This window comes from Talpa occidentalis, unplaced genomic scaffold, assembly GCF_014898055.3.
Source record: "Talpa occidentalis isolate TD23 unplaced genomic scaffold, MPIMG_talOcc4v2.1, whole genome shotgun sequence".
NCBI classification, from domain to species: domain Eukaryota; kingdom Metazoa; phylum Chordata; class Mammalia; order Eulipotyphla; family Talpidae; genus Talpa; species Talpa occidentalis.
This window is the reverse complement of record NW_026555331.1, coordinates 2566993-2588618: the sequence shown is the minus strand read 5'-3', so window position 1 is coordinate 2588618 and position 21626 is coordinate 2566993. Positions and strand designations below refer to the sequence as shown.

The 21626-nt window shown below is 58.1% G+C and overlaps 2 protein-coding genes across 8 annotated transcripts; one reads left to right on the top strand and one right to left on the bottom strand.

The window, feature by feature from the left end:
* Positions 1-4463: 4463 nt before the first annotated feature.
* COMMD5 (COMM domain containing 5) lies at positions 4464-9402 on the top strand. 3 transcript variants are annotated; one of them, XM_037496130.2, is made up of 2 exons: positions 4464-4578; positions 5403-9402. In XM_037496130.2, the coding sequence occupies exon 2, from the start codon at positions 5447-5449 to the stop codon at positions 6119-6121; it is 675 nt and encodes a 224-aa protein (XP_037352027.1). In that variant the 5' UTR covers positions 4464-4578; positions 5403-5446; the 3' UTR covers positions 6122-9402. The 3 variants fall into 3 exon arrangements, with proteins under 3 accessions (XP_037352027.1, XP_037351948.1, XP_054547920.1); XM_037496051.2 differs by lacking the exon at positions 4464-4578 and adding an exon at positions 4644-4746; XM_054691945.1 differs by lacking the exon at positions 4464-4578 and adding an exon at positions 5005-5127.
* ZNF7 (zinc finger protein 7) lies at positions 8436-15695 on the bottom strand. 5 transcript variants are annotated; one of them, XM_037529428.2, is made up of 5 exons: positions 15620-15695; positions 14830-14877; positions 14460-14586; positions 13718-13834; positions 8436-12111 (listed from the first exon to the last, which is right to left on the bottom strand). In XM_037529428.2, the coding sequence occupies exons 2-5, from the start codon at positions 14830-14832 to the stop codon at positions 10340-10342; spliced, it is 2019 nt and encodes a 672-aa protein (XP_037385325.1). In that variant the 5' UTR covers positions 14833-14877; positions 15620-15695; the 3' UTR covers positions 8436-10339. The 5 variants fall into 5 exon arrangements, with proteins under 5 accessions (XP_037385325.1, XP_037385259.1, XP_037385476.1 ...); XM_037529362.2 differs by having other exon boundaries at positions 14830-14874; XM_037529579.2 differs by lacking the exon at positions 15620-15695 and adding an exon at positions 15123-15209.
* Positions 15696-21626: the final 5931 nt, after the last annotated feature.

The window sequence follows — 21626 nt, the reverse complement described above, 5'->3', positions numbered from 1 at the left end:
GCGGGACGGGGCCAAAACCCGGCAGGAATGAGCGGATGGAGCCCGGGGGGGCGGGCAGCGGGAATTGTGCCCCAAATGTAGGACTAGGTTTGAGGCAGTGAGGAGGAAGGGGACTGCCCAGGAGCGGTGATGCGTTTCGGGCCGCCCGCCCCGAGGGCTGCCCGCTGTGTCTCCGCAGGCCTCTTGACCCCGCTGCCCGCTGGTGTCTGTGCCAGCGGCCCTCCCTTTCCTTTTTAAACCATAAATAAATAAAAATAAAGTTACAATGAGATTAAGCTTTTTTTTTAAAGGTTAACAAAAGATTTATGTACAAGGGACGGGGAATGAGGAAATGTACAACTCAGGGAGAGAAGAGAGAGAGAAATTCCTAGATGTGTCCTACCCGTTCCACCGACCTGCAGTCCCAAATGACCCACCAAGACCGAACCTGCCGGGCCAAGAGTAGAGCCAAGTGTGCCCGACCCCACTAGCATCTCTGGTTTTTATTTACAAACAGAGACAATGGCTGCTTAGCTCCGCCCTTAGTTCCTTGCCACTTCCCTTTGGGGAAGGGAATTAAACTTGTAAATTAAACTCTGTTGTGAGCTAGCTGTCCCCTAAACGTCCGCCCAGTCATCTGGACTTCTGCCCCTTCCTCTTTGGAAAGTACTTTCAATAAAACTTGGCCTTACCTCTAAGCTCTTGTTAGGGGGAAAAGGAAGTCCTAAAGCTAATTCCATACAGGCTTTGTGGACTCCACCCCCACCCCAGGCCAAAGCCAAAGCCACTGGGAACTCCAAATCCCATCACCACCAAAGGGAAGGTGGCTGGGACCTGAGGGTGGGGTTCAGCAGTCACGTGGGTATAAAGCCAGACACGTGGGTTTTGGGGGGTCCCCCATTTTGGCTCCCCGCCAGCTCGCAGCTTAGCCAGCTCTAAGAGTGCCTTTGGGTTTCCGGGTTGGCGGATTGGGTAGGACACATTAAAGACTTTGTTTCCCTATTTTTTCCCTGAGTTGTACATTTCCTCAATTCCCTTTCCCTTGTAAATAAACCTTTTATTAACCTTTTGTATGTGCCTGTAGTGGAGTATTAATAAGTCCCTTTTAAGCGCATGGGTGAGGACCCACAGCCAGGCAACCCATTTTATATCAGGGCTGCTCGGTAACACGCTCAGCCCCGGGATCCACACAACCACATGCAGCTGCCCCTCCTCCCTCCTCACCTGCCTTCAATGACTGCGGAGCCTGACCACGAGGAAAGCTGCTGTCTCACCAGTACTTCGTGCTGGGGAGATGGATGCGGGCTGTGCCGGCAGGATGCCGTGGGCACAGCCCTGAAAATCCATCAAGCTCCACGTGCAGGGCCTTAAAGCCAACCAGCACCTTTGGGGCTGGCGGGCGGGGCACTCCTGGCGGGGACCCTGCCTTGCATGGGGCGGCTGCACAGACACTGGCTAGTGATCTGTTTTCTTTGGACTAAAACTCTTGTTGTGAGCTGAGACTTGTGCCCAGTGACACCATGAGAAAGTGTCAGACATTGACACCGTGAGGAAAGCAGGATGGGCCACGATGACCAGCGGTGACAACAGACTGGGGGCCGAACTTGACAGACCAGCCAGCTGTGTCAGAGCGGGCTTTGGGGTGACATACCCTGTTCTCTATGATTGTTGGCTTTCTGGCCCTGGCATTTTCCAGTTACAACTTTCCATCTGGGAATCCACCCCCCAAAGTAGCAAAACTGTAATGGTAGGATCCCCACCCAAATTATTTTATAGTGGAGAAATTTTGGAGGAGACCTAAGTTTTCTACAACAGTAACGGGTAAATCAGTTGTCTTGTGTCTGACTGAACATAGTACAGCCAAACAATATGATTTTTAAAAGAAATTTTATTGGTGAAGAGTAAAGTTGATGGAATAGAATGTAAAACTGACAGGTAAGACCATACACAGCCTCCACGGTGTGTGTTTGTGTCCTGCACAAAGATCTGTGAGGCCAGGAGCCTCCTTTGTTTCGTTCATTGCGGAATCACGGCCTACAACAGGGCCTGCAGCATCCAGGCCTCCCTGGCGGTGCAGGGCCTGAGTTTCAGCACTGTAAAGCTATGCCAGCCATTGCAGCCTGAGTCCACCCTCCATCCTGGCCACGGAGCTGACCCACAGGGCACAGCAGACCTCCCTGTCTCCCTGCTGCTCCCCTCAGCAGTGTGTCTCAGTGGATCCACCTGTTCTGCTCCACACTGTCCCTGGGGAGTCCTCTCACCCCCACACCTCTGGTGTGCACCCCAGCTCTTGTATGCATAAATAAATAAATCTTTAAAAAAGAAACAACTCTTAGAAAACTAATACATTAAAAAAAGCGTGCAAATATGTAAATATATTCAATCAGATGCCACAGGTGAGCCCCACGCAGGCCGAGAAATAAGGTCTCTAGGGGCCCCACCACCTGGGCCACGGCTGCCCTTGGGTGGCAGCTGTGATGCTCATTTGTGGGGAGGAGGCCATGACAAGATGGAGCAGCTCTCTCTGAGCAAAGCAGACTGGGTACATCTGTGGCCAATGGGCTGAAGAACATGGTCCATTTCAAAGCAAATTATAACTTCAGTGTCTTGGCCTTGGATGGAATAAATTTGAGTAATTCTGGGTTTTTTATGGGGGGGGGGAAATGATCCCGCAGAGGAATTCTGTTTTAAAAAAAACAATTAACAGGACTCAGAAATCCTGTGCAAGTCACACCCAGTCACTAACTCCATGAATCCCAAAGATAATCTGGATCCTGACTTTTAACACCATAGATTATTTTTTCCATTTTTTAAAATTGTGGTAAAGTAACAATATTTGCCCCATTTTACTGCACAGTTCAATGGCGTTGGAGGAGCCTGCCCAACGACATCTGCTGTGTCTGATCTGAGCACCTGGGGAGTGTGCGTGGTGACCCCGTTTGGTGGCTGAGGGGTCTCACGGAGCGGAACATCATCCAGGCACACGGGGCCTGTGCCGGGAATCTCAGTGTCCATGGATGCAAGCGCCTAGAAACAAGCACAGTCTGTTCAACCCACTGGGGCACAACAGAGGAGCAGCCCCAGGCAGGTGACCCGTGGGGCTGTCGCTGTGCACCCTCGTGGCCTGCATGGCCTTGCAGGAAAGTCAGGCCCCATCTGGAGTGGGAACAGGCCTGAGGGGCTGAGGAGGCGGAGCACCAGCTGAACAGGAGCCAAGTGCACCCAGGACACCCCGCTAAGCTGTTCCAGGGAGAGATTCAGCCAGATCCAGCCTGGGTTGGGCCCCTAGGTCCATGCCCCCGTCTCTGGCGCCCATGTCCTGACCACAGCCTTCTCCAACTGGTGGGTCGTAAAGTGCCCTGACGGGGCTGACCACTCCTTGACAGATCGGGGACACGTGGCGTCCCTCAGCCTCCTGGTAGTCTTGGCAGCTGGCTGCTTTCACTCAGCACAGCGTCTGGAGGTTCATCAGGTTGTGATAAGCCGGCTCTTCACTCTTTCCTGCTGAGCACTCTCCCGCATATCACAGTCAGTCATGTGCACGTGGGGTCACCGTTTCTGATGACCATGAGTAACGCTGGGAAGCACGTCTTTGTGCGAGGCTGTGTGGGGACATGTTTTCGTTGTTCCTGCACGTCTGACGGGGCTGGCCTCACCGGGTCGCACCCACGACTTTCCCAGACAGCGCCGAGCCCTGCGCCACGCGGCTCCCCTCGGCGGGCAGGGCCGCGCCCCACTCTCGCGACACTGGTGTTTAGCTCAGGCCGCCGGCGCAGCGGCGGCGACTCACAAACAGCAAGGCCGTGCCTCTCGTGTTCAAGGGCGAAGGCGTCTCCTGCGGGACCGTCCTGCGGGCCTCGCCTGCGGGGACGCGAGCTCACTGGCTCTGCGGCCTCTGCGTCCAGGGGCCAGGCCCCTCCTGCCCAGCACAGCACCCGCTGCGAGGGTTTCCACACACACACGGGCGCGCAGAGCCTCAGCCTGCGCGTCCGGCGCCTCTGTGATCACCACCCTGCGGGGCGCGCCAGGGCGTCTCCGCGGCTTCAGCTCCCACGGCCCAAGCCCCGCGCGCCGGGGCCCCGCGCTCGGCCACTTCGTAGCCACCTTGCCGACGGCCCACTGCAGTCGCTCACTGATCAGCTCGTCTGCCTTGTTCCGTCGCTTCCAACACACCCGCGGTGCCGGGAGATCTCGCCTCACAGTTCCCGCAGTGCGGAGCCGGGGGCTGAGCGTCCTCCCCGGCCGGCCGGAGCCCGCGGCGCCCCCTCCGCTGCCCCGCCCACCAAGCCCCGCCCCTCAGTCGCCCCGCCCCTCCGCTCCCCACCCACCAAGGCCCCGCCCCTCCGCTCCCCGCCCACTCAGCGCCAGACCCCGCCCGCTCCCCGCCTGGCTCCTCCCACTCCCCTGCGGTCCCGCCCCCAGGCCCCGCCCGCTCTCCGCATGCCTCGCCCCCTCCCAGCCCCACCCCGCAGGCCTCCCCCGCGTCCCCGGTGGGCGCCCCAGCGTGGACGACGGCGCGCCCCGCTCCCAGCAGAGACCGAGGCGCGAGTGTTCGTGACGCGCCTAGAAATCCTCGCGATGCCTGGAATCGCCTCTCAAGTAGGCCCCACCCCTGGGTCTCGCGGATCACAGAGTGCCGCGTCCTCCGGGTTTCCTAGAGCTGACCGGAAGTGGCCCGGCTTGCTTCCGGGGGTGTCCAGGTCCACTTCCGGCTTCCACTGCGCGCTGCTCTCCCCTGGGCCCTCAGTTCCCGGCCGCGGGCGCCAGGTGCGGGGCGGCTCGGGGCGCCGGGTGGCTGCTCCGGGCCCGGGGTTGCCTCCGGGCGCGGGAGGGCTCCGGGCGCGGGCGCGGGGGGGCGGGTGCGGGGCGCGGGGCGCGGCCCTGGGGCCTTCCGGGGGAGGTGGGGCGCGGGGGTTGGGGGGCTCCGGGCGCGGGGCGCGGCCCTGGGGCTGTCCCGGCGAGGTGGGGCGCGGGGGTCCTCGCCCTCCTGTGACGCCGCCTCTGCCCACCGCGCGCTCCCCGCCCTGGCCGCGAGCCTGTGGGTCGCCCTGTCGGCGGTGGCTCCATTCCAAATGGACAGGCCCGGGCCCAGCCCTTGGCTCGGCCTCCTTGGTGGCTGAGCAGGGACCGGCTCTCGCGGGAGCCGTGGTGCGACTCGAGAGGGGGCGCGCGGCCCTGAAATGCCCAGGCGGCCTGCGCAGCCTTCTTTGTGCTCCGGGCCTTTCTCCTCTGTCTCTTCATGCACTTGGGGCTGTGGTCGCCCGGTTTTCTCTCACCTCCCCTCTCCTCCCTTTCCTGCCAGCTCCGCCTGCCCGGCAGGACCGGTCCCGGCAGCGTAGCTGACAGGTGCAGTCTGCGCCTGAGGGCACAGTCTTAGGTCTGGAGGAGGTGGGTCACTGGGCCCCTCCTCTTCCTTCATGCAGGCAGGTGACCCGGACCTCCTTCCGAGCCCAGAGGCGGGACAGCAATGTCTGCTGTGGGGGCGGCAGCTCCATACCTGCACCACCCCGGAGACAGTCACAGTGGCCGAGTGAGTTTTCTGGGGCCCCAGCCCCCTCTGGAGGTGGCAGCAATGGCCCCGCTCCTGGGCGACTTGGACAGGGGCATGTTCAGAAAGCTCTTGAAGCTGGTGGTGGGCAGCTTGCAGGGAGAGGACTGCTGTGAGGCTGTGCAGCACCTCAGGGCCGGCACGGACCTGCCAGAGCAGCGCCTGGGCATCCTGCTGGCCGGCTTGCACGCTCTGCTCCGGCAAGCCCTCCGACTGCCCCCCACCAGTCTGACGCCGGACACCTTCAGGGACCAGCTCCAGGAACTCTGCATCCCCCAGGATTTGGTTGCGGACTTGACCAGCGTGCTGTTTGGGAGCCAGCGGCCCCTCCTTGACTCCATGGCCAGGCAGCAGGCAGCCTGGCTGCCCCACATGGCCGAGCTGCGGTGGCGGGTGGACGTGGCCATCTCCACCAGCGCCCTGACACGCTCCCTGCAGCCCAGCGTCCTTATGCAGCTGAGGCTGTCAGATGGGTCAGCATACCGCCTCGAGGTCCCCACAGCCAAGTTCCAGGAGCTGCGGTACAGCGTGGCCCTGGTGCTGAAGGAGATGGCGGACCTGGAGAAGCGGTGTGAGCGCCGGCTGCAGGACTGACCGAGCTGCCCATCCCACCCGTCCCTGGAGGTGCTCTGCAGCCTCTCGCGGGCCTGGCCCTCCGGCAAGAGGATCTGGGGGTGGTCTTTTCTGCGTGGTTGGAAACAGCTGTGCAGCTCAGTCCTCTTTGAAAGTAAAGTAGCTGCAAGCACATGTCTTCCTGGTGGGTGTTCCACCACCTGCGCTGTGGTCCTGCTGCTGGGGGAGGGCCCCGGGCATGGGCCTGTGTGCCCCTCAGCTGGCCTTGGGCCTCGTGTTAGCTCTGTGACTCCTGCTTCCACGTGGACATCTGGCCTCACAGAGCCAACATGCCTGCAGGACGGGGGCCCTAGGGTAGCCGTGAGGGGTTGGTGGGTGACGCAGGAGCTGAAGCCGGGTTGGGGGGTGGGCTGTGGGGCCCTCAGTCCCAGGCTGTCACTCTAACTGGCTCAGGATGGCTTTCTTGAGGACATGGCACCTGAGCAGAGACTTGAAAGCGGAAAGCAGCAGAGTGGTGAGGGGACCTGAGGGGGACTCCAGGGAGCCAGTACGTTGTTAGGCCCAGTGGCTGCACTGCATGAGGGGCGCATGGAGGCCTGTGTGATAATCTGGGGTGATGCTACAGGTGAGCAGCAACTGCAGGGTGTGAAGGGCTTGGCTCAGGTCTGGTTCTGAGTGAGGAGCAGACAGCAGGGTGGAGTCGGGGCACAGGAGGCTGTTGCCGGGACTCCCTCCTCTGCCCTAGGGTGGGGATGTGGTCTCCAGCAGCGGCGCACCCCAGGCAGGGGCCTCAGGACCTGTTCTGCACACCCCGTGCCTTCAGGCTGTGTTCCTGGACCAAGTCCTCTCTCAGCCGTACTCCAGGACACACATCTCAAAGAGGCAAACGTGCTTGAGCAGTGATTTGGGTGCCCAGCTGGCAGCCGGCTGCGCCTGTGCAGGAGCCCCTGCCCACCCCAGCACCCCTTCACACCCCTGCTCCATGCAGTGTGTGCTTGGTTTCCAGAAGGGCCCCCCCCAAGCTGTCTTAAGCCTGCCCCTGGCAGTGAAGGGCAGGGGAGGGGCGCAGCCCTGGGGCTCCCAGTGACTACAGGACATTTGTCCCTTGTGGGGTCCACCGTGCCCCTCCCCCGAGGACAGGGCTGGGCTTGGGGCTGGATGGCCTGCGCTGCCCCTGCCCACCTGGGTGGACATGCTCAGGTCAGCTCAGGCCACACGGACCTCCCTGGGCGGTTAGCCTGTCTTGGAAGATGTCCCCATTTTGACGCATACAAAAAACCCGAAATATGATACCAAAAAAATCCTAAGGAATTCTGACCTGCACTATCTGGCCACGCCTGGGGGCGCTGGGCACCCCAGGGCCCTTCATGGAGGCCGCACCTTCACGGCCCCATCACCTGATTCATGTTGGGCGTCAGGACCCAACATGGCAACTCTGGGTGGGGGGCGCAGATACTGAGAACTCCGCGGTCTGTGCTGTTGGTGGTTCACGCGTGTTGCCTCTGACGACTGCCCAGGAGAGCCCCGGCACCCACACGAGTACCTAGAGCCCTGGGCCGTGCGCCCCTTGCCGGCCTGGACCCCCTTCACTGGGAGAGCCTTGTGTGCTGACTTGGGTGTAGACCCGCCTCTGGCCAGGGTACAGCCTTGGAAGGCTCATGGACCCTGAGCAGAGCAAACACACACATTTAGGGTCCCCTCAGTGAAACCTGACCAGTGTGGCCAGAAATGGAAACCTGGGATCTGGGTGCAGGAGCCCTGGTGGCTAGGATCACACCCAGTGGCAAGCAAGCCCCGGGCCACTCTGTTGGGGGCTGCGGCAGCGCGCGCCTATCCAGGGTCAGGCGATGTCGCTACGTGTCCTGCTGGTCCAGTGTTGCACTCAGCCCTGCAGGCCAGGTCTGAGGACAGTCAGTGGGCTCTGAGAGGCCCACGCCACCTCCGCTCCTGCACCACCCTGCCCGCCAGGTTTCCGCGGGGGCCCAGGGCTGTCGAGGTGTCTTCACTTGCTGGGAGAGTTAGTGGGGGGGGGCACTGGGCATGTGGTCCTGGCCTTGCTTCTTCCCGAGCTGGTGCAGGGGCGTGCGGATGGCAGGTTGGAGGCCGGGGTCTTGCTGTAGGGGTGGGCAGGCGCGCCTGACCTGGGAGGCCCCTCTGTGGCGCAGGCTGCTGGGAGGGGGGGCTCTTCCACCAAAGCCCAGAGTCAGCCGCTGAACCTTGTGGCGGCTCTGCCTGTGGCCACCCAGGGCAGGCCCCTCCTGGCCCAGCTCCCAAAGGGCAGATGGCGGCGTCTGCACACGGGAACCACAGGCCCCAGATAGTGCTGATCCTGTCAGAAATCAACGTGCAATCTGATCAGTGAGACGAAAGTGATTTCAGTTCAAAATGATGGATTTAATTTATTGTCTCCAAAAAGAAATCCAAAGTATGTCAAAATCTACACTGAAAGGGTCCTGGAAATTCTTGCGCATACTGTTGTATTTACTGAAGCCAAAATTGGGAACTACAGCTTGAAAGTGGCGCAGAATTTCCCCACCCCATCACAGCCACAGCTGCTGGACCTCAGGGCCCAAGGCCGGGAGTGTGGCGCCCCCTCCAGCCGCAGGGCCGCCGGTCAGCTCTCTGGGCTTCGGCTGCCCTGGGACACAGGTAAAGCGACCGCCGCTGAACCGAGAGGATCAGGGGGAGGGAAGGGCCCAGGCCCCGCGGGCAGCCCGAGGCGCCAGTGTCCGAACCCCGCTGGCTCTTGGAGGTGAGGCTTCCAGGGTCTCCCATGTCACTGGCGGTCTTCTGTGCCCCAAGTGCTAGCGGTTACTCTGAGCTCTTCCACCTGTCGACAGACTGAGCTACTTCAACAGGGAGATTTATTTGGGCAAACGTCAACCTCAGTAACTGGGCAGCGTCCGGTCACAAGGGTCAGGAGTGCTCTGTGGACAGGTGCTGGGAAGCGAGGTGAGGATGTGGCCAGCTGCGGCTGGGCACTTGCCTCACCTGGGGAGGCCTTGCTGGCTGTGGCTTTTGTTCTCAGGTGTAAATGCTGCCTCAGCGGTTGGCTGTGTAGCTAACGAGGCGCCGGGGCTGGGCGGCCACCCTGGGCCACATGTAGCACCTCACCTGTTCAAAGGGGAAAGGGGAGCCGTAGGTCCAGGGCAGCAGCACATCACCCCTCCCTTTGGCCCTGCCCGTCACCGGGGCGCTCGGCTCCCCCAGGGATGGCACGGTGACCTCACAGTGTCCTCCGCAGAGGCTGGGGGCGGTGGCCCTCAGTGCTCAGCAGCCTCAGCGGCCAGCGGAGCGGAGCGGGGCTGCGTGTGTGCCAGGGCCTGGACCCGAGCCCACTGCTGCTGGCCTCAGCTAAAATACCCCACAGCCCGTTGGAGTGACCACCCTGCAGCGCGGCAGCGGCGACCACCGGCCTGTCTCTAACTGGGCCCTGGGCACAAGATCTGGGGGCAGCAGGGGCGCCGGAGGCAGGGAAGCAGCCGGTGACTTCATGGTGTCCGGCCCTGGGAGGGGCCTTCGCCCTAGCACCGACGCAGACAGGGCCCAGAACTGCCTGCAGGAGACCCACACTCAGCTGGGAGGGGCCCAGGCCACGGAGGAAGGTGAGGCTGTGAGGTCTCCAGCACCCACCTTACCTCAACCCCAGCAGGAGGCGGTGACCCCAGAAAGATTACACCAAACCTAGATGCTCAGGTGAGCAAACAGGCTCTGGGCTGGAGCGGGGCGAGTGACCTCCCGGGGCGTGCCTGGACACCTGTAGGGATCCGTGCCTTCACAACAAAACCATACTGCCCAGCCTCTCCCAAGAGGGGTCTGGGTGACCGTGTCCCTGGCAGCTCTGATGAGATTAGGGTAAGGAATTCGAGCCAACCCCCCCGAACTTGCACTAACACGAACCTCACTGTTGAGGCTGATGCTCTGGGGAAACCAACCCGGCCCCCCACGAGGGCCTGCTGGTGCAGAAGAGCTTCAGCTTCCCCTACCCTCTCCGCAGCTCAGGGTCTTCCCTCCGAGGACTCGCAACTCTGCGCACATGCCCCTGAGGTGAGGAACCTGGGTCTGATGGGTTGGGATGCGGTCACATTCCAGCAAATAGACACAGTGGGAGTCTGGACACGCTTCGCCTGAAGAGAGCACCTCTGAGTCTTCCCCGACATTCTAAGTTCTTGTTGGTATAAAGGATCCCATATGAGATAAGTAAGTTAAGGCTGTGGGTTTATTCACATTTATGTACACTTACACAGGACCCATGTGAATTTTCTGATGCTGGGTAAGCCTTGAGCTCCGATTAAAAGCTTTGCCACATTCATTACACTTGTAAGGCTTTTCCCCAGTGTGGATCCTCTGATGTATGATTAGATGAGAGCGCCACCTGAATATCTTGTCACATTCATTACACTTGTGCAACTTCTTCACTGTATTCACCTTCCTGCGGCTTGCATGTGTGGGGCCTTCCAGGGTGTTCCCGTACTCGTGGCACCACTGGGCCCTGGTGTGGATCCTCTGATGCTCGATGAGATACGAGCTCCGGCTGAAGGCCTTCCCGCACTCGCTGCACCCATAGGGCTTTACTCCAGCGTGGATTATCTGGTGTTGGAAGAGGGTTGAGTTCTGACTGAAGGCTTTCCCACACTCGCCGCATTTATAGGGTCTCTCCCCCGTGTGGACCCTCTGATGTATGGTGAGCTGTGTGCTCATGCTGAAGGCTTTCCCGCACTCTAGGCACTCGTAGGGCTTCTCCCCCTTGTGGATTCGCTGATGGTAGATGAGACTGGAGCTCTGGCTGAAGGCCTTCCCACAGTCACTGCACTCGTAGGGCTTCTCTCCAGTGTGGATTCTCTGATGCTGAATGAGGTGTGAGCCCTGCACAAAGCCTTTCCCGCACTCCTCACATTTAAATGGCTTCTCTCCAGTGTGAGTCCTCTGGTGGCGAATAAGCCGTGAGCTACAGCCGAAGGCTTTCGCACACTTGTTGCACTTGTACGGCTTCTCACCAGTGTGAGTCAGCTGGTGCTGGCTAAGGCGAGAGACCCACCGAAATGCCTTCCCACACTCGTCGCACTTGAAGGGTTTCTCTGTGGCGAGAGTCCGCTGATGGGCAGCGAGGTTGGGACTCTCTGGGGCTCTGGGGACTTGAGGCCTCTCCCCCGCATGCATCCGCTGGTGCTGAGCGAGGGTGGAGCTCTGGCTGAAGGCCTTCCCACACTCCTTGCAGGGGTAGGGCCTCTCTCCAGTGTGAGTCCTCTGGTGTCTGACCAGCTGGGACTGCTGGCTGAAGGCCTTGCCACACTCACGGCAGCCATAGGGCCGCTCCCCTGTGTGTACCCTCTGATGGTGGATGAGGCTGGAGCTCTGGCCAAAGGCCTTTCCACACTCCTCACACCTGTAGGGCTTCTCTCCAGTGTGAATTCTTTGATGCTGAATAAGTTTTGAGCTCAAACGAAAGGCCTTTCCACATTCAATGCATTTGAACGGCTTCTCCCCAGTGTGGATTCGCTGGTGCTGATTCAGCTGCGAGCACAGCCTGAAGACTTTTCCACACTCCTCACACACATATGGCTTCTCTCCATGGCGGCGACTCTGACCTTTCCCCTGGAAGCACTCAGGTAGTTTTCCCCAGCACTCCTGACATCTGTTTCTTTTCTTCTGTCTGTTACCTTCCTGATGCAGAGCAGTATCTGAAGTCGATCTGAAGCTTCGGCCACACATGTCGCATCTGGGGGACGCTCCTCCTGCGGCGGCTCCCTGGGCGTCCTTCTCGGTGAAGGTCTTCCAGGGTGTTATGGTCCCGGCGTTCAAATGGTTACTCTGGAAGAGGGAGCTCACCACTCTCAGCCCAGGGCTGCCTGCCTGGCTCTCTGACCAGTCCTCAGAATCACAGGTGCTGCCAAAGCTGGGGCTCTGAGGAGAACCCCGTGGGGGGGTGCTGAGCACTGCCACACAGGACTTTGATGTGAGGACGCGCATGTCCTCACAGACCTGCTCACCAGCAGTCCTAACCACAGGATCTGAAACAAACAGGACATAAAAATGCTCCTTATCCCCTGCCCTCAGAGAAGGTAAAAAGGGGTGGGTTTGTGTGTATGTGCAGGTCACCCCCGGGGTGCCACCCAGGACAGGCAGCCAAGAGCAGAGATACGCCCATGTGGTTCTCAAATGTGACCCCTCATGCATGCACGCAAAGATGGTGGGCTTGGCAGTGCTCACACCACCACCCATGAGGGACACAGGCCAGCAGAGGAGCTCACCCCACGGGAACTGGAACGAGGGCAGACCCACGTGGAAACAGCATGCGTCTGAGGGGTGGGAAGTTCCCGAGAGGCTGGATACGGGGGTGGAGGAGGCTAGCAGGACACGACACTAGGAGTGAAGAAGCGAGGAGCCCAGAGCCAGGCTCTGGGATGCGCACAGCAGGGTCCGAGAGGGACCCCGGGTGAACTCCGCTTCCTCCAGCTGCTGCCAAGTCCCTCCTCCGACCCCATCCCTGGTAGTCTGCCCACACTGACCTCTTCCCTCGGGGAGCAATTTTCCAAAGGGCCTGCCTACCCCGCCCCTGCATCTTGAAGCCTCCCAACATTCATTTTCCAAATACGCCTCTCTGGACCCCATAAGGCACCTCCCCATAAGGCACCTGCCCTTGGGTGTGCAGGAGCCACCGACACCGCATCTCCACCACATGAGAACCACCCCCTAAGGAGTCTTCTGCCCACCACAAGGCCAGCAGCGCAACAGTCACCCACTGGAATGGCTGTGGCTCAAGGAGACTAAGCAACTCGACAACTCCCTCTCAGTGCTAACCCAGGCAGAGCTGCCTTGGGTCCAGTGGGGCCGCCAACAGGATGCCGGCTGTTCTGCTCTGCTGGGGCCGTGCTCTAGGCACATGCCCACTCTGCCCCTGACGACAAAACACAAAGCAGACACGTGCACTGCCCAGAAAGTGTGGGCAGGCCTCGGCCGCCTGTGAGAGCACTTGCCTGCGAGGCTGCACAGCCCCAGCCAGGGTCACTCAACCAAGTTCTCACTTCCCTACAGCTCCAGCCTCACCACACGCCAGCGCCACGCCCAGGCCTTATCCAGCAAAGCTGGCTGCACAGCCCTCCTTGGGCCCCGGTACAGGTGTCCCTGCAGAAAACATAACATATCTCCCAGGGGCGGGGGGATTCAGGTCGGGTTCGTGCTCTCCTCAGGCTCACGAGTCTGTGCCTTTGCTTAACAGGGATAACAGTAACATTAGAAACTGAATAAAATGTGGCTCAAAAACCAATACCATTTTTGCCAAAATGCACCAACATTTTCCCCTTGCTTTTCTGCCATGCAAGAAGCAGCCTGGCAGCTGGCCTGAGCTGCCACCAATGGGCCCCATGTCCCCAGGCTGCCCACAGGCCTGCGTGGCCCCTGGGGTCTGCCTGTAGGCTCCCACCCTTACAGCCATTGAGGGGCATGAGTACTCTGAACCCTTCCACACCCCTGTGGGCAGGCAGTCTGCCCACACTGACCTCTTCCCTCAGGGAGCAAGTTTTCAAAGGGCCTGCCTACCTTGCCCCCACATCTTGAGACCTCCCAACATTCATTTTCCAAATGAATTCAGTCCTTTGCCATAGGCCTGGGCCTTACCTCTTTGGGAGATTACTGGTGCCTCTGTCCCCTCCACTCCCTGCAGGTCGAGCACCCACGGCTCCTGCCCCTGCTCCAGTCGGGAGATCAACTCAGGCTTGAAGACCAGGAATCCTGCTGTGTGGTTGGAGAAGGAGACTGTGTTGGTGTGGCCAGGGGCCCAGCACAGGGCCCAGACCTGAATTTCCAGGAGTACAGGGGCAGGGGGTTGCTGGGGTGCAGACAGAGCTTCTGCAGGGTGCACAGGGGGTGAGGAGCTGGGCACAGGGCCCTCTCTCTCTGTCCAGAAGTGCCTGGCTCCCTGGCTGAGGTCTGAGAGGGACCTAGATTCCCAGTCTATCCCCACTGCAGCAGAACGTGGGGCAGGAGGGAGAGACGAAGCCGGTAGGGCTGGAGGGACAAGAGAGCACCCTGATATCACCTGTGAAGCTGCTGCCACCCTTGCCTTGAAGCGCGAGAGTCACAATTTATTGCCCATGTGTAGCTCAGGCTTCCTGACAACGAGCTTGCCAATTGGCTCCCAAAGGTCATCTGTTGTGAGGACTGAGTCACGTGACGTGTGCAAAGCCTGGGGCCCACTGGGGTTGCTGTGACCCCTCCTGGGCACAGCTCCCGACCCACCAAGGCTGATAAATCCAAGGACCATCCAGCCTGAGACGATCTGACCACGTGCCCTCTACATCCCAGCTGACAGGCCTGGCCAGGTGGGTGCAAGGGTAAGAGTGCTGAGGGGCAGCCTCACCTAGTCCGGCCACACTGCTGTGATTCTCCAGCATCACCTCCTTGTAGAGAGCCCTCTGGCCAGGGTCCAGGCACTGCCACTCCTCCCTTGAGAAGTGCACGGCCACATCACCAAAGGTCACGGCCTCCTGAAAGAACACACACCGGCTACTCTGGGACCCGAGTGCCAGCCCCACCCTGCCCCCTTCGGACAGGTCTCAGACACATGCACCACGCCAGGTCCCTGACTGTAAAATGGGGAGGAAGAATTCCAGCCCAGCTATCTACAACCCACCCCCTTCAAAAGCCTCAGGCAGGTTGTGGGACAGGCCCAGGACAAGGCAGGGAGGGGCCGCCTCAAGGAGGATGGAAGGAGGCTGTCTGGCCCCTACCATGAGGCTCCGGGGCTGGATATCCACGCGTCCTGATCCAGGGACCTGCTGGCAGAAAGGGTCAGAGGTCAGGGTGCTGGAGGTGCGGGCCCCTGGCTTCCAGGCCAATGTGGAGGCGCGGTCGCCCCTTTCTGTGCAGGCACGCAGGGTGGGGCTGCAGCCCTCAGGGCTCTTGAGCACTGTCCCCTCTAGTGTGCGGCGCGGGGACCTACGTCCCGAGCCTCACGCGGTGGCGCCCGCGGGAGGTGCCGGCCAGGCCCTGGGGCGGCCCAGAGAACCAGCGGGGCCGCTACCTTCGCGGAGCGCGTCCAAAGAGGAGGGCGCGTGGCCGCTCGACGACCGCCGGGCAACGCCGACTCGCCAGCCGTCGCTTCCAGGAGCGAACGGGCGCAGGGGAGGGTGTCCGGAGCCCCCGGGCGAGCGCGGCGCGGACGCGCGAGGGGCCTGCGGCAGGAGGGCGGGCCCGGGCCGGGCAGGAGCCGGAGGCGCCGCCCCGCGCGAGCCGTCCCCGCCACAGGCCACGACGGCAGCGTCCAGGGCTCCAGGGCGCCAGGGCACGATCTCCCGCGAGGCCGGCGGGCGCGGCCTTCCTGCGAGGGCTCCGGGCCCGGCCCGCGCGGGCCCCCCGCGCACGGCGCCCCCCGCGGCTGTCGCGACGCCGGGTCTCCGGGGCCGCGGGCCAGGCGGGCGGCCGCGCACACAGCACCGTCGGGCCTGGCCAGCGGCCCCCGCCGAGGTAAGGGGCCCAGGGTCGCGCGGCCCCGCGTCCGCGCCCGTCGCGCCGACTCACCAGAGAACCGCCGGGGCTCGAAACCCGCGACGACGCCGGAAACGGGCCTCGGACGGCCGCGCCTGCTGCTCGCGGATTCCGGCCCCTCTGGGCGGCTCGGAGGCTCAGCCGACTCGGTGGTTGCCAGCCCGAAGCCGGCGAGGGGGAGGGGCGCGCCCGCGCGGAGGAGGGGCGTGGCCGCGCAGAGAGGGGCCGGGGCCGCGCGAGGGAGGGGCGGGGCCGCGCGGGGAGGGGCGGGGCCGCGCGGGGGAGGGGCGGGGCCGCGCGGGGAGGGGCGGGGCCGCGCGGAGCACCGGCCCGGGCTAGGGGAGGGGCGGGGCGGGAGCGCCACGGCTTCTCTCCGGAGGCGCGGAGCAGCCGCCTCCTGTGGCCTCCTGTGGGCTCCCGCCGGCTTGCCAGCCAGAGGAGTAAAGGCAGGATGGCTTTCATACATTGTCAAAGCGTTTGAGATTTCGGAATTGTGGCTCAGGGATTGTGGACCCGGCCATCCCCCGTCCAGTTCTTGTGTGCATAAATAAATAAACCTTTGAAAAATAAGATTTATTTATTGCGTAGAACTGGGTTCAGGCCAGAGGTGCGGGGGGGAGGGGGTGAGAGGATTAACCAGAGGCAGAGCGGGGAGCAGAACAGGCGGATCCACTGAAGCCCACTGCTGAGGGGAGCAGCGGGGAGACAGGAGGGGTCTGCTGCACCCTGTGGGTCACTCCCTGGCCGGGGAAAGGACTCAGGCCATAGCGTGACAGCACTGAAACTAAACCACTAGGCCACCAGGGAGGCCCTCCTTTTTCTTTTCTTTTTAGTTATCAGAGCCAGTTTGACTAAAACGAAAGGAACTCTTAGGAATATAATCTAGAACCAACCCTAGCCTTGGTCAACAGCTTTTGCAATTCTATTCTCCCCCCCCTCCTTTTCCTTTAAAAATTCCTCAAGGACCCTAGTGAGACATAATTTGAACTGTTACGAAGTTTTGCTCCCCAAATATGATACCCCAAATAAACACTATTATTTTATTAATTTACTGTTTACACGTGTTCTTTAGGTACGCGCGCTCGCGCACACGCACACACACACACACACCTGACAAATGAACAAAAACCCAGAAGGGGGCCTCTCTGGTGGTGCAAGGGTTTAAGACACAACCTATGAAGCTGTCTGCAGCCTCTGCAGCACGAGTTTGATCCCCAGCCAGGGAGCTGCCCACATGGCACAGCAGACCTCTCCTGTCTCCCCACTGCTCCCTCAGCAGTGTATTTCAGTGCATCTGCCTATTCTGTTCCCTCACTCTGTCTCTGGGGAGTCCTCTCACTCTCACACCTCTGGCCTGTACCCCAGTTCTTGTATGCATAAATAAATAAATCTTCAAAAAAAGAAAACCCAGAAGGATCCTTAGTCATATTTGAGTTAAACACAAATTCTGATTGAGTAATGATGGAGAATTCATGCAACTTTGAGAAAGGCTGTGCCCTTGCCTGCCACCAGGTGATGCTTGGGGTCCCTGGATCCATTTCCTTCATCAGACTGCTCTCCTGGTTAAAACGTGCTACATTGCAGGGTCCAGCCTGTCTGGAACATGTTATCATGAGTGTTCCCTGATCTATCGTCTTGCTCTCTTTTCCCCAATTTCTGAGTTGAGAACTTTGAAATTGTCAGACATTGATGTAAATGAACCCTCCCATTAGTTCCTTATTCAGAGAAGAAAGATGGGGTTTTCCCTTTCTAGTTTTATTTTGTTTTTCCCGGTGGGGACTAATGAGGAGGAAGCAGCCTTGAGCCTGTGCAGCAAGGTGGGGAATGGGTCTGGAAGGAACGGGTTTGGAGTCTCTGCTCAAGTGTGAAGCAAGTTCAGTCCCGGGCGGGGAGCCTCCTCCTGCAGAGTTGGAGTTTTCCCAAGGAGTAAGAGCAATGAAGTAGGGAAACACCCAGAAGAGAGCACGATGCAGACTTAGGGTGTGGAGAAAATTGAGATGGGCATGATTCTTTGTTTCCTGAGGAGAGGCCTAGAAATGTAGTTTGGACAAATTTTTCAGAATATTCATGTGGAATTAAACCTGAGATGTCATCTGTCATCAAGAGAAACTGTACAGCCTCTCTGAGAGGCTCTGATTTTATGATTTCTGTGAAAAAAAAAAAAAAGTCCCATTGTCTGAAATCCTGCAGTTGTCATGCCTGGCTGCAATTGCAGCCACACACCGGCTCCCAGGTGAATTTAGGGATGGAGCAGTGGCGGGGGGCGGGGCGATAGCTGGACTTGTGACCCTTTTTCTGGGGCAAGGTGAGACCTTCTCGTTCCCAGAGCTGTATCCCTATCAGCACGAGGAAACCACTCACCTTTTGCACAGAGTCACCCAAATATTCTCTATGTTGGAGGCTTAAACAGGGACTCAGGGGATGCAGGCACCTGGCGCGCGCTGTAGCCTGGTTGTGTTGAACCCGCGACCAGGCCCCTCTCCTGTGAGGGTGCGAGCCAACGCTGCGGGCTTCAGAACCGCGGACAGCGCCACGCCGCCTGGTTCGGTCCCGGCGCGGGTGCCGAAGGTTCAGCACCACGGACAGAGCCCGGCGCGGAAGGGGCCCTAGGCCAGAGACTGCCCTGGGCCATGCGGGCTCCGCGCCAGGACAGCCCAAAGTACAGGCTTCTCTTTTCTTACTTTTAAAATATTTCCTGGCATCTTAGCCTGAGGGCCGTTCACAGGCTAAGGGCTAATTTACATACTCGCGTCTAGGAGGAGTGATTTGAACCTGTGGGGCATGGTGGCCCCTGGTTAGTGCAATGTGAGGAAGCCACGCCGGTCTGCAGGAGACTGGAGGGCAGGGAGACAGTGAGGCCAGCGACCTGGTGTCGCTTGGACACTGAAGCTTTGCGACTCTCCAGACACATGCGAGGACCAGCCTCTACCCTTGGATCCACTCTCGGGGTTATGTGGGGGGGTTACAGCAGTACTAAGTGCATTTAGGGTCACTGATGGGGAGACGCTGACCTCCAATGGCACACCTACACCACAATGAGTTTGCTCTGCTCATGTCTGCGTGAAGGGACGCTACCATGCTCATGGAAAAGCCAAGTCTCAAGAAGCCATGGATCAGTCAGGGAGCTTCTCAGTGTCCCAAAAAGCAAGACCAGCGGGGGTAAGTGACCAGCCATTATGGGGTCTGCTAAGCCAGCCCAGATTCCTGAGAGGGGCAGCTCAGGAGGGCAAGGTCATTACCTAACGCCTTTCCACAAGGTAGGAGTTTCAGGGAATCCTCAGGTTTTAAAGATCTTCCAAATGACTGGGTCAGGCCTCCAGGATAATCTCCCTTTAACTAATTTAAAGCCAACTAATGAGGCACAACTTCTTAGTCATCTACAAAGTCCTCTCACAGCAATACTGAGTTAGTGTTTGGACACTGGGGAGAAAGTGAGTTACAAATGGTCCCTGCTGCACCTCCCCCTGCAGTGACCTTCAGGGCTAATGGCTGTTGCCATGGTCCCTGAGTCCTGCACGGGCAAGGAACCATGCCCGCAGGGGGAGAACAGCAAAACTCCCTAAGGCATAAATAAACTGGATGCCTGTTAAGAGATAACGACTACTAAAAGCTGCCATAAAGATTGTTAAACCTTATCTCACTTTCTCAAGGCCCATAAACTTTATTTTTTTATATAGAATGATTTTTTTTTTAAATAGAGGCATGTTTTATTTATTTATTTGTTTGTTTGTTTGTTTTGCTTATACATGCACTGGGTACAGTCAGAAGCATGGGAGGGTGAGAGAATTCACCAGAGCCAGAGCAGGGAGCAGAGCAGGCAGAAGGACCGAAGGACACTGCTGAGGGGAGCAGCGGGCGGCAGAAGAGGTCTGCGGGCCATGTGGGGCCCTCCTCCAGTGGCCGGGGAGCAGCCGGGGATCGAACCGGCACTGCCAAGGCTGCGGGCAGCTTCGCAACACAGCGCTCAACCGCTGCGCCACCGGGGAGGCCCAAGGCCCATAAACTTTATTCTGCTACAACTGTCTTTCTAAAATCTTTCCTTTTTCTGGTCATTGATTGCTAATTAAAAAACAAACATAATTTAATAAACAGGCTAATCCAAATGAAGCATTAATAATAGAATTGTTGGTTTAATAATCTTCTATTATGTGCTTGACTTTAGTACCTATGATATTAACTGCATCATAAATTCACCCATGACAGTTAATTATGAGTAAAAACGAGCAGTGATAGTGCAACTAAAATATACTTATAAGAATTAATAGCCTGTCTACTTAGGAATGTGACTAGGTCTAGATGTAGCTTCGGACACAGATCACTGCCCTGTCAATGATAAATCTATGAGCCATCTGGCTTAGTTCACTGATAACCAATCCTATACCTTTAGAAAAACATATATATACTGACCACTGACTCGAATAAAGCTGCACTCAGATTTACACTCTCCCTTGAAGTGTGTCTGTTTGTCATTTCTCTAGCCAAATCCCTGACCACCCTGCGCAGTCTCTCAACCCTGAGACGGCCTCATCGTTCACTGCTGTGCTGGTCCGCGGCAGGTCCCCCCATACCCAGATGCTGCTGTCCACTGGAAAGGAGTCCAGGGCACTGGGGTCAGCCCAGCGATCCCCTGCACCACAGGCCATCACATGTGTGCAGAAACCACCATAAAGTAATCTTGTTTGTGAGTGTATTTGCACTGATGCTTGAAGTAGGAAAAAGACCTGAAATGAACCACCCCAAGCTGTCAGCAGGGGTGTGTCTGGGAATAAATGGGCAGATGGGGTGAAGGAAGGGAGAAGGGTTGTTATTCCTTATTTGTATGTGGAAGTTTTGTTTAACTAGAAATATGTAATATTTAAAAAGTTAGCTAAAAATATGTTTTATAAATTCTTGGGGGGGATCTTTCTATTCACATCAGGACAGATAATTTTGGTCACATGAGAAATGTGCTTTTCATATTAAAAACCTCATAATTAAAACCAAAATAAGGCCTCCCCTCATGGCACAGATGGTAAAGCACCACGCTATGAAGCTGTCCGCAGCCTCTGCAGTACCAGTTCATTCCCGGCCATCCGGTAAGGGTTCCACATGGCACAGCAGACCTCTCCTGCCTTGCCCACTGCTCCCCTCAGCAGTGTATTTTGTCAGTCTGCCTGTTTTGTTCCCTGCTCTGTCTCTGGTGAATCCTTTCACCCTCCCGAGCATCTGGCCTATATCCCAGTCCTTGTATAAATAAATAAATAAACAAACAAACAAATAAATAAATCTTTTTAAATAAATAAATAAAACCAAAATAAGCAACTTTGGAAAATCTGTAATAAGTTGCTTTCTCAATTCTAAGACACAGTTTCCATCCCACCACTCTATATTCCACCCCAAACCCTCACGTTTGTATCAAAGTTGCAGAAAAGGGTACACTAAGGGAAAGGGGCCGGAGGAGCACACGCGGTGGCTTTACAAACCCAGGAAAAATGGGTATAAGGGCTGATAGGGAACTCACCCCCCAAAAGGTCAAGAAATACAAATAAAACAAGCACGACATTTTCCAAGATTAATGAAATGACTAAAAACAGTCCATCTTTGCTTCTGTTGATTCCACCTCAACTCCAAGAAAGTCGTGACAGACGTGGGGCGTGGGCACACACTCACCATGGGGCGGACCACTGCAGTGAGAACTTGGAAGACAGACGGCTGAAAATAAAACTACTGTTGAACACCTGGGAGATGTAGGAACCATGTCCCACTCTCCAGAGGTCGTGTCTGCCCATGCTGTTTTCTTAGCCTCTAATGCAGGCGGCCTTTGTGCCACAAATGGGACTCACGCTTCGCTTAGCATTTTGCACCTGCCGATCAGATGGCACCCCATTCATCACCATTTCCTGTGGCTGTGGTCCATGCAAACAGCATCTGATCTTAGTTGATCTTAATAACAAACCCACCACGAAAAAAGCCAAGACATCCTTTTTTTTTTTTTTTCTGATCACAAGTCATTCTTTGGAAAACAGATAAGTGTAAAAATAATGTGAAGCTGCTCCTGACC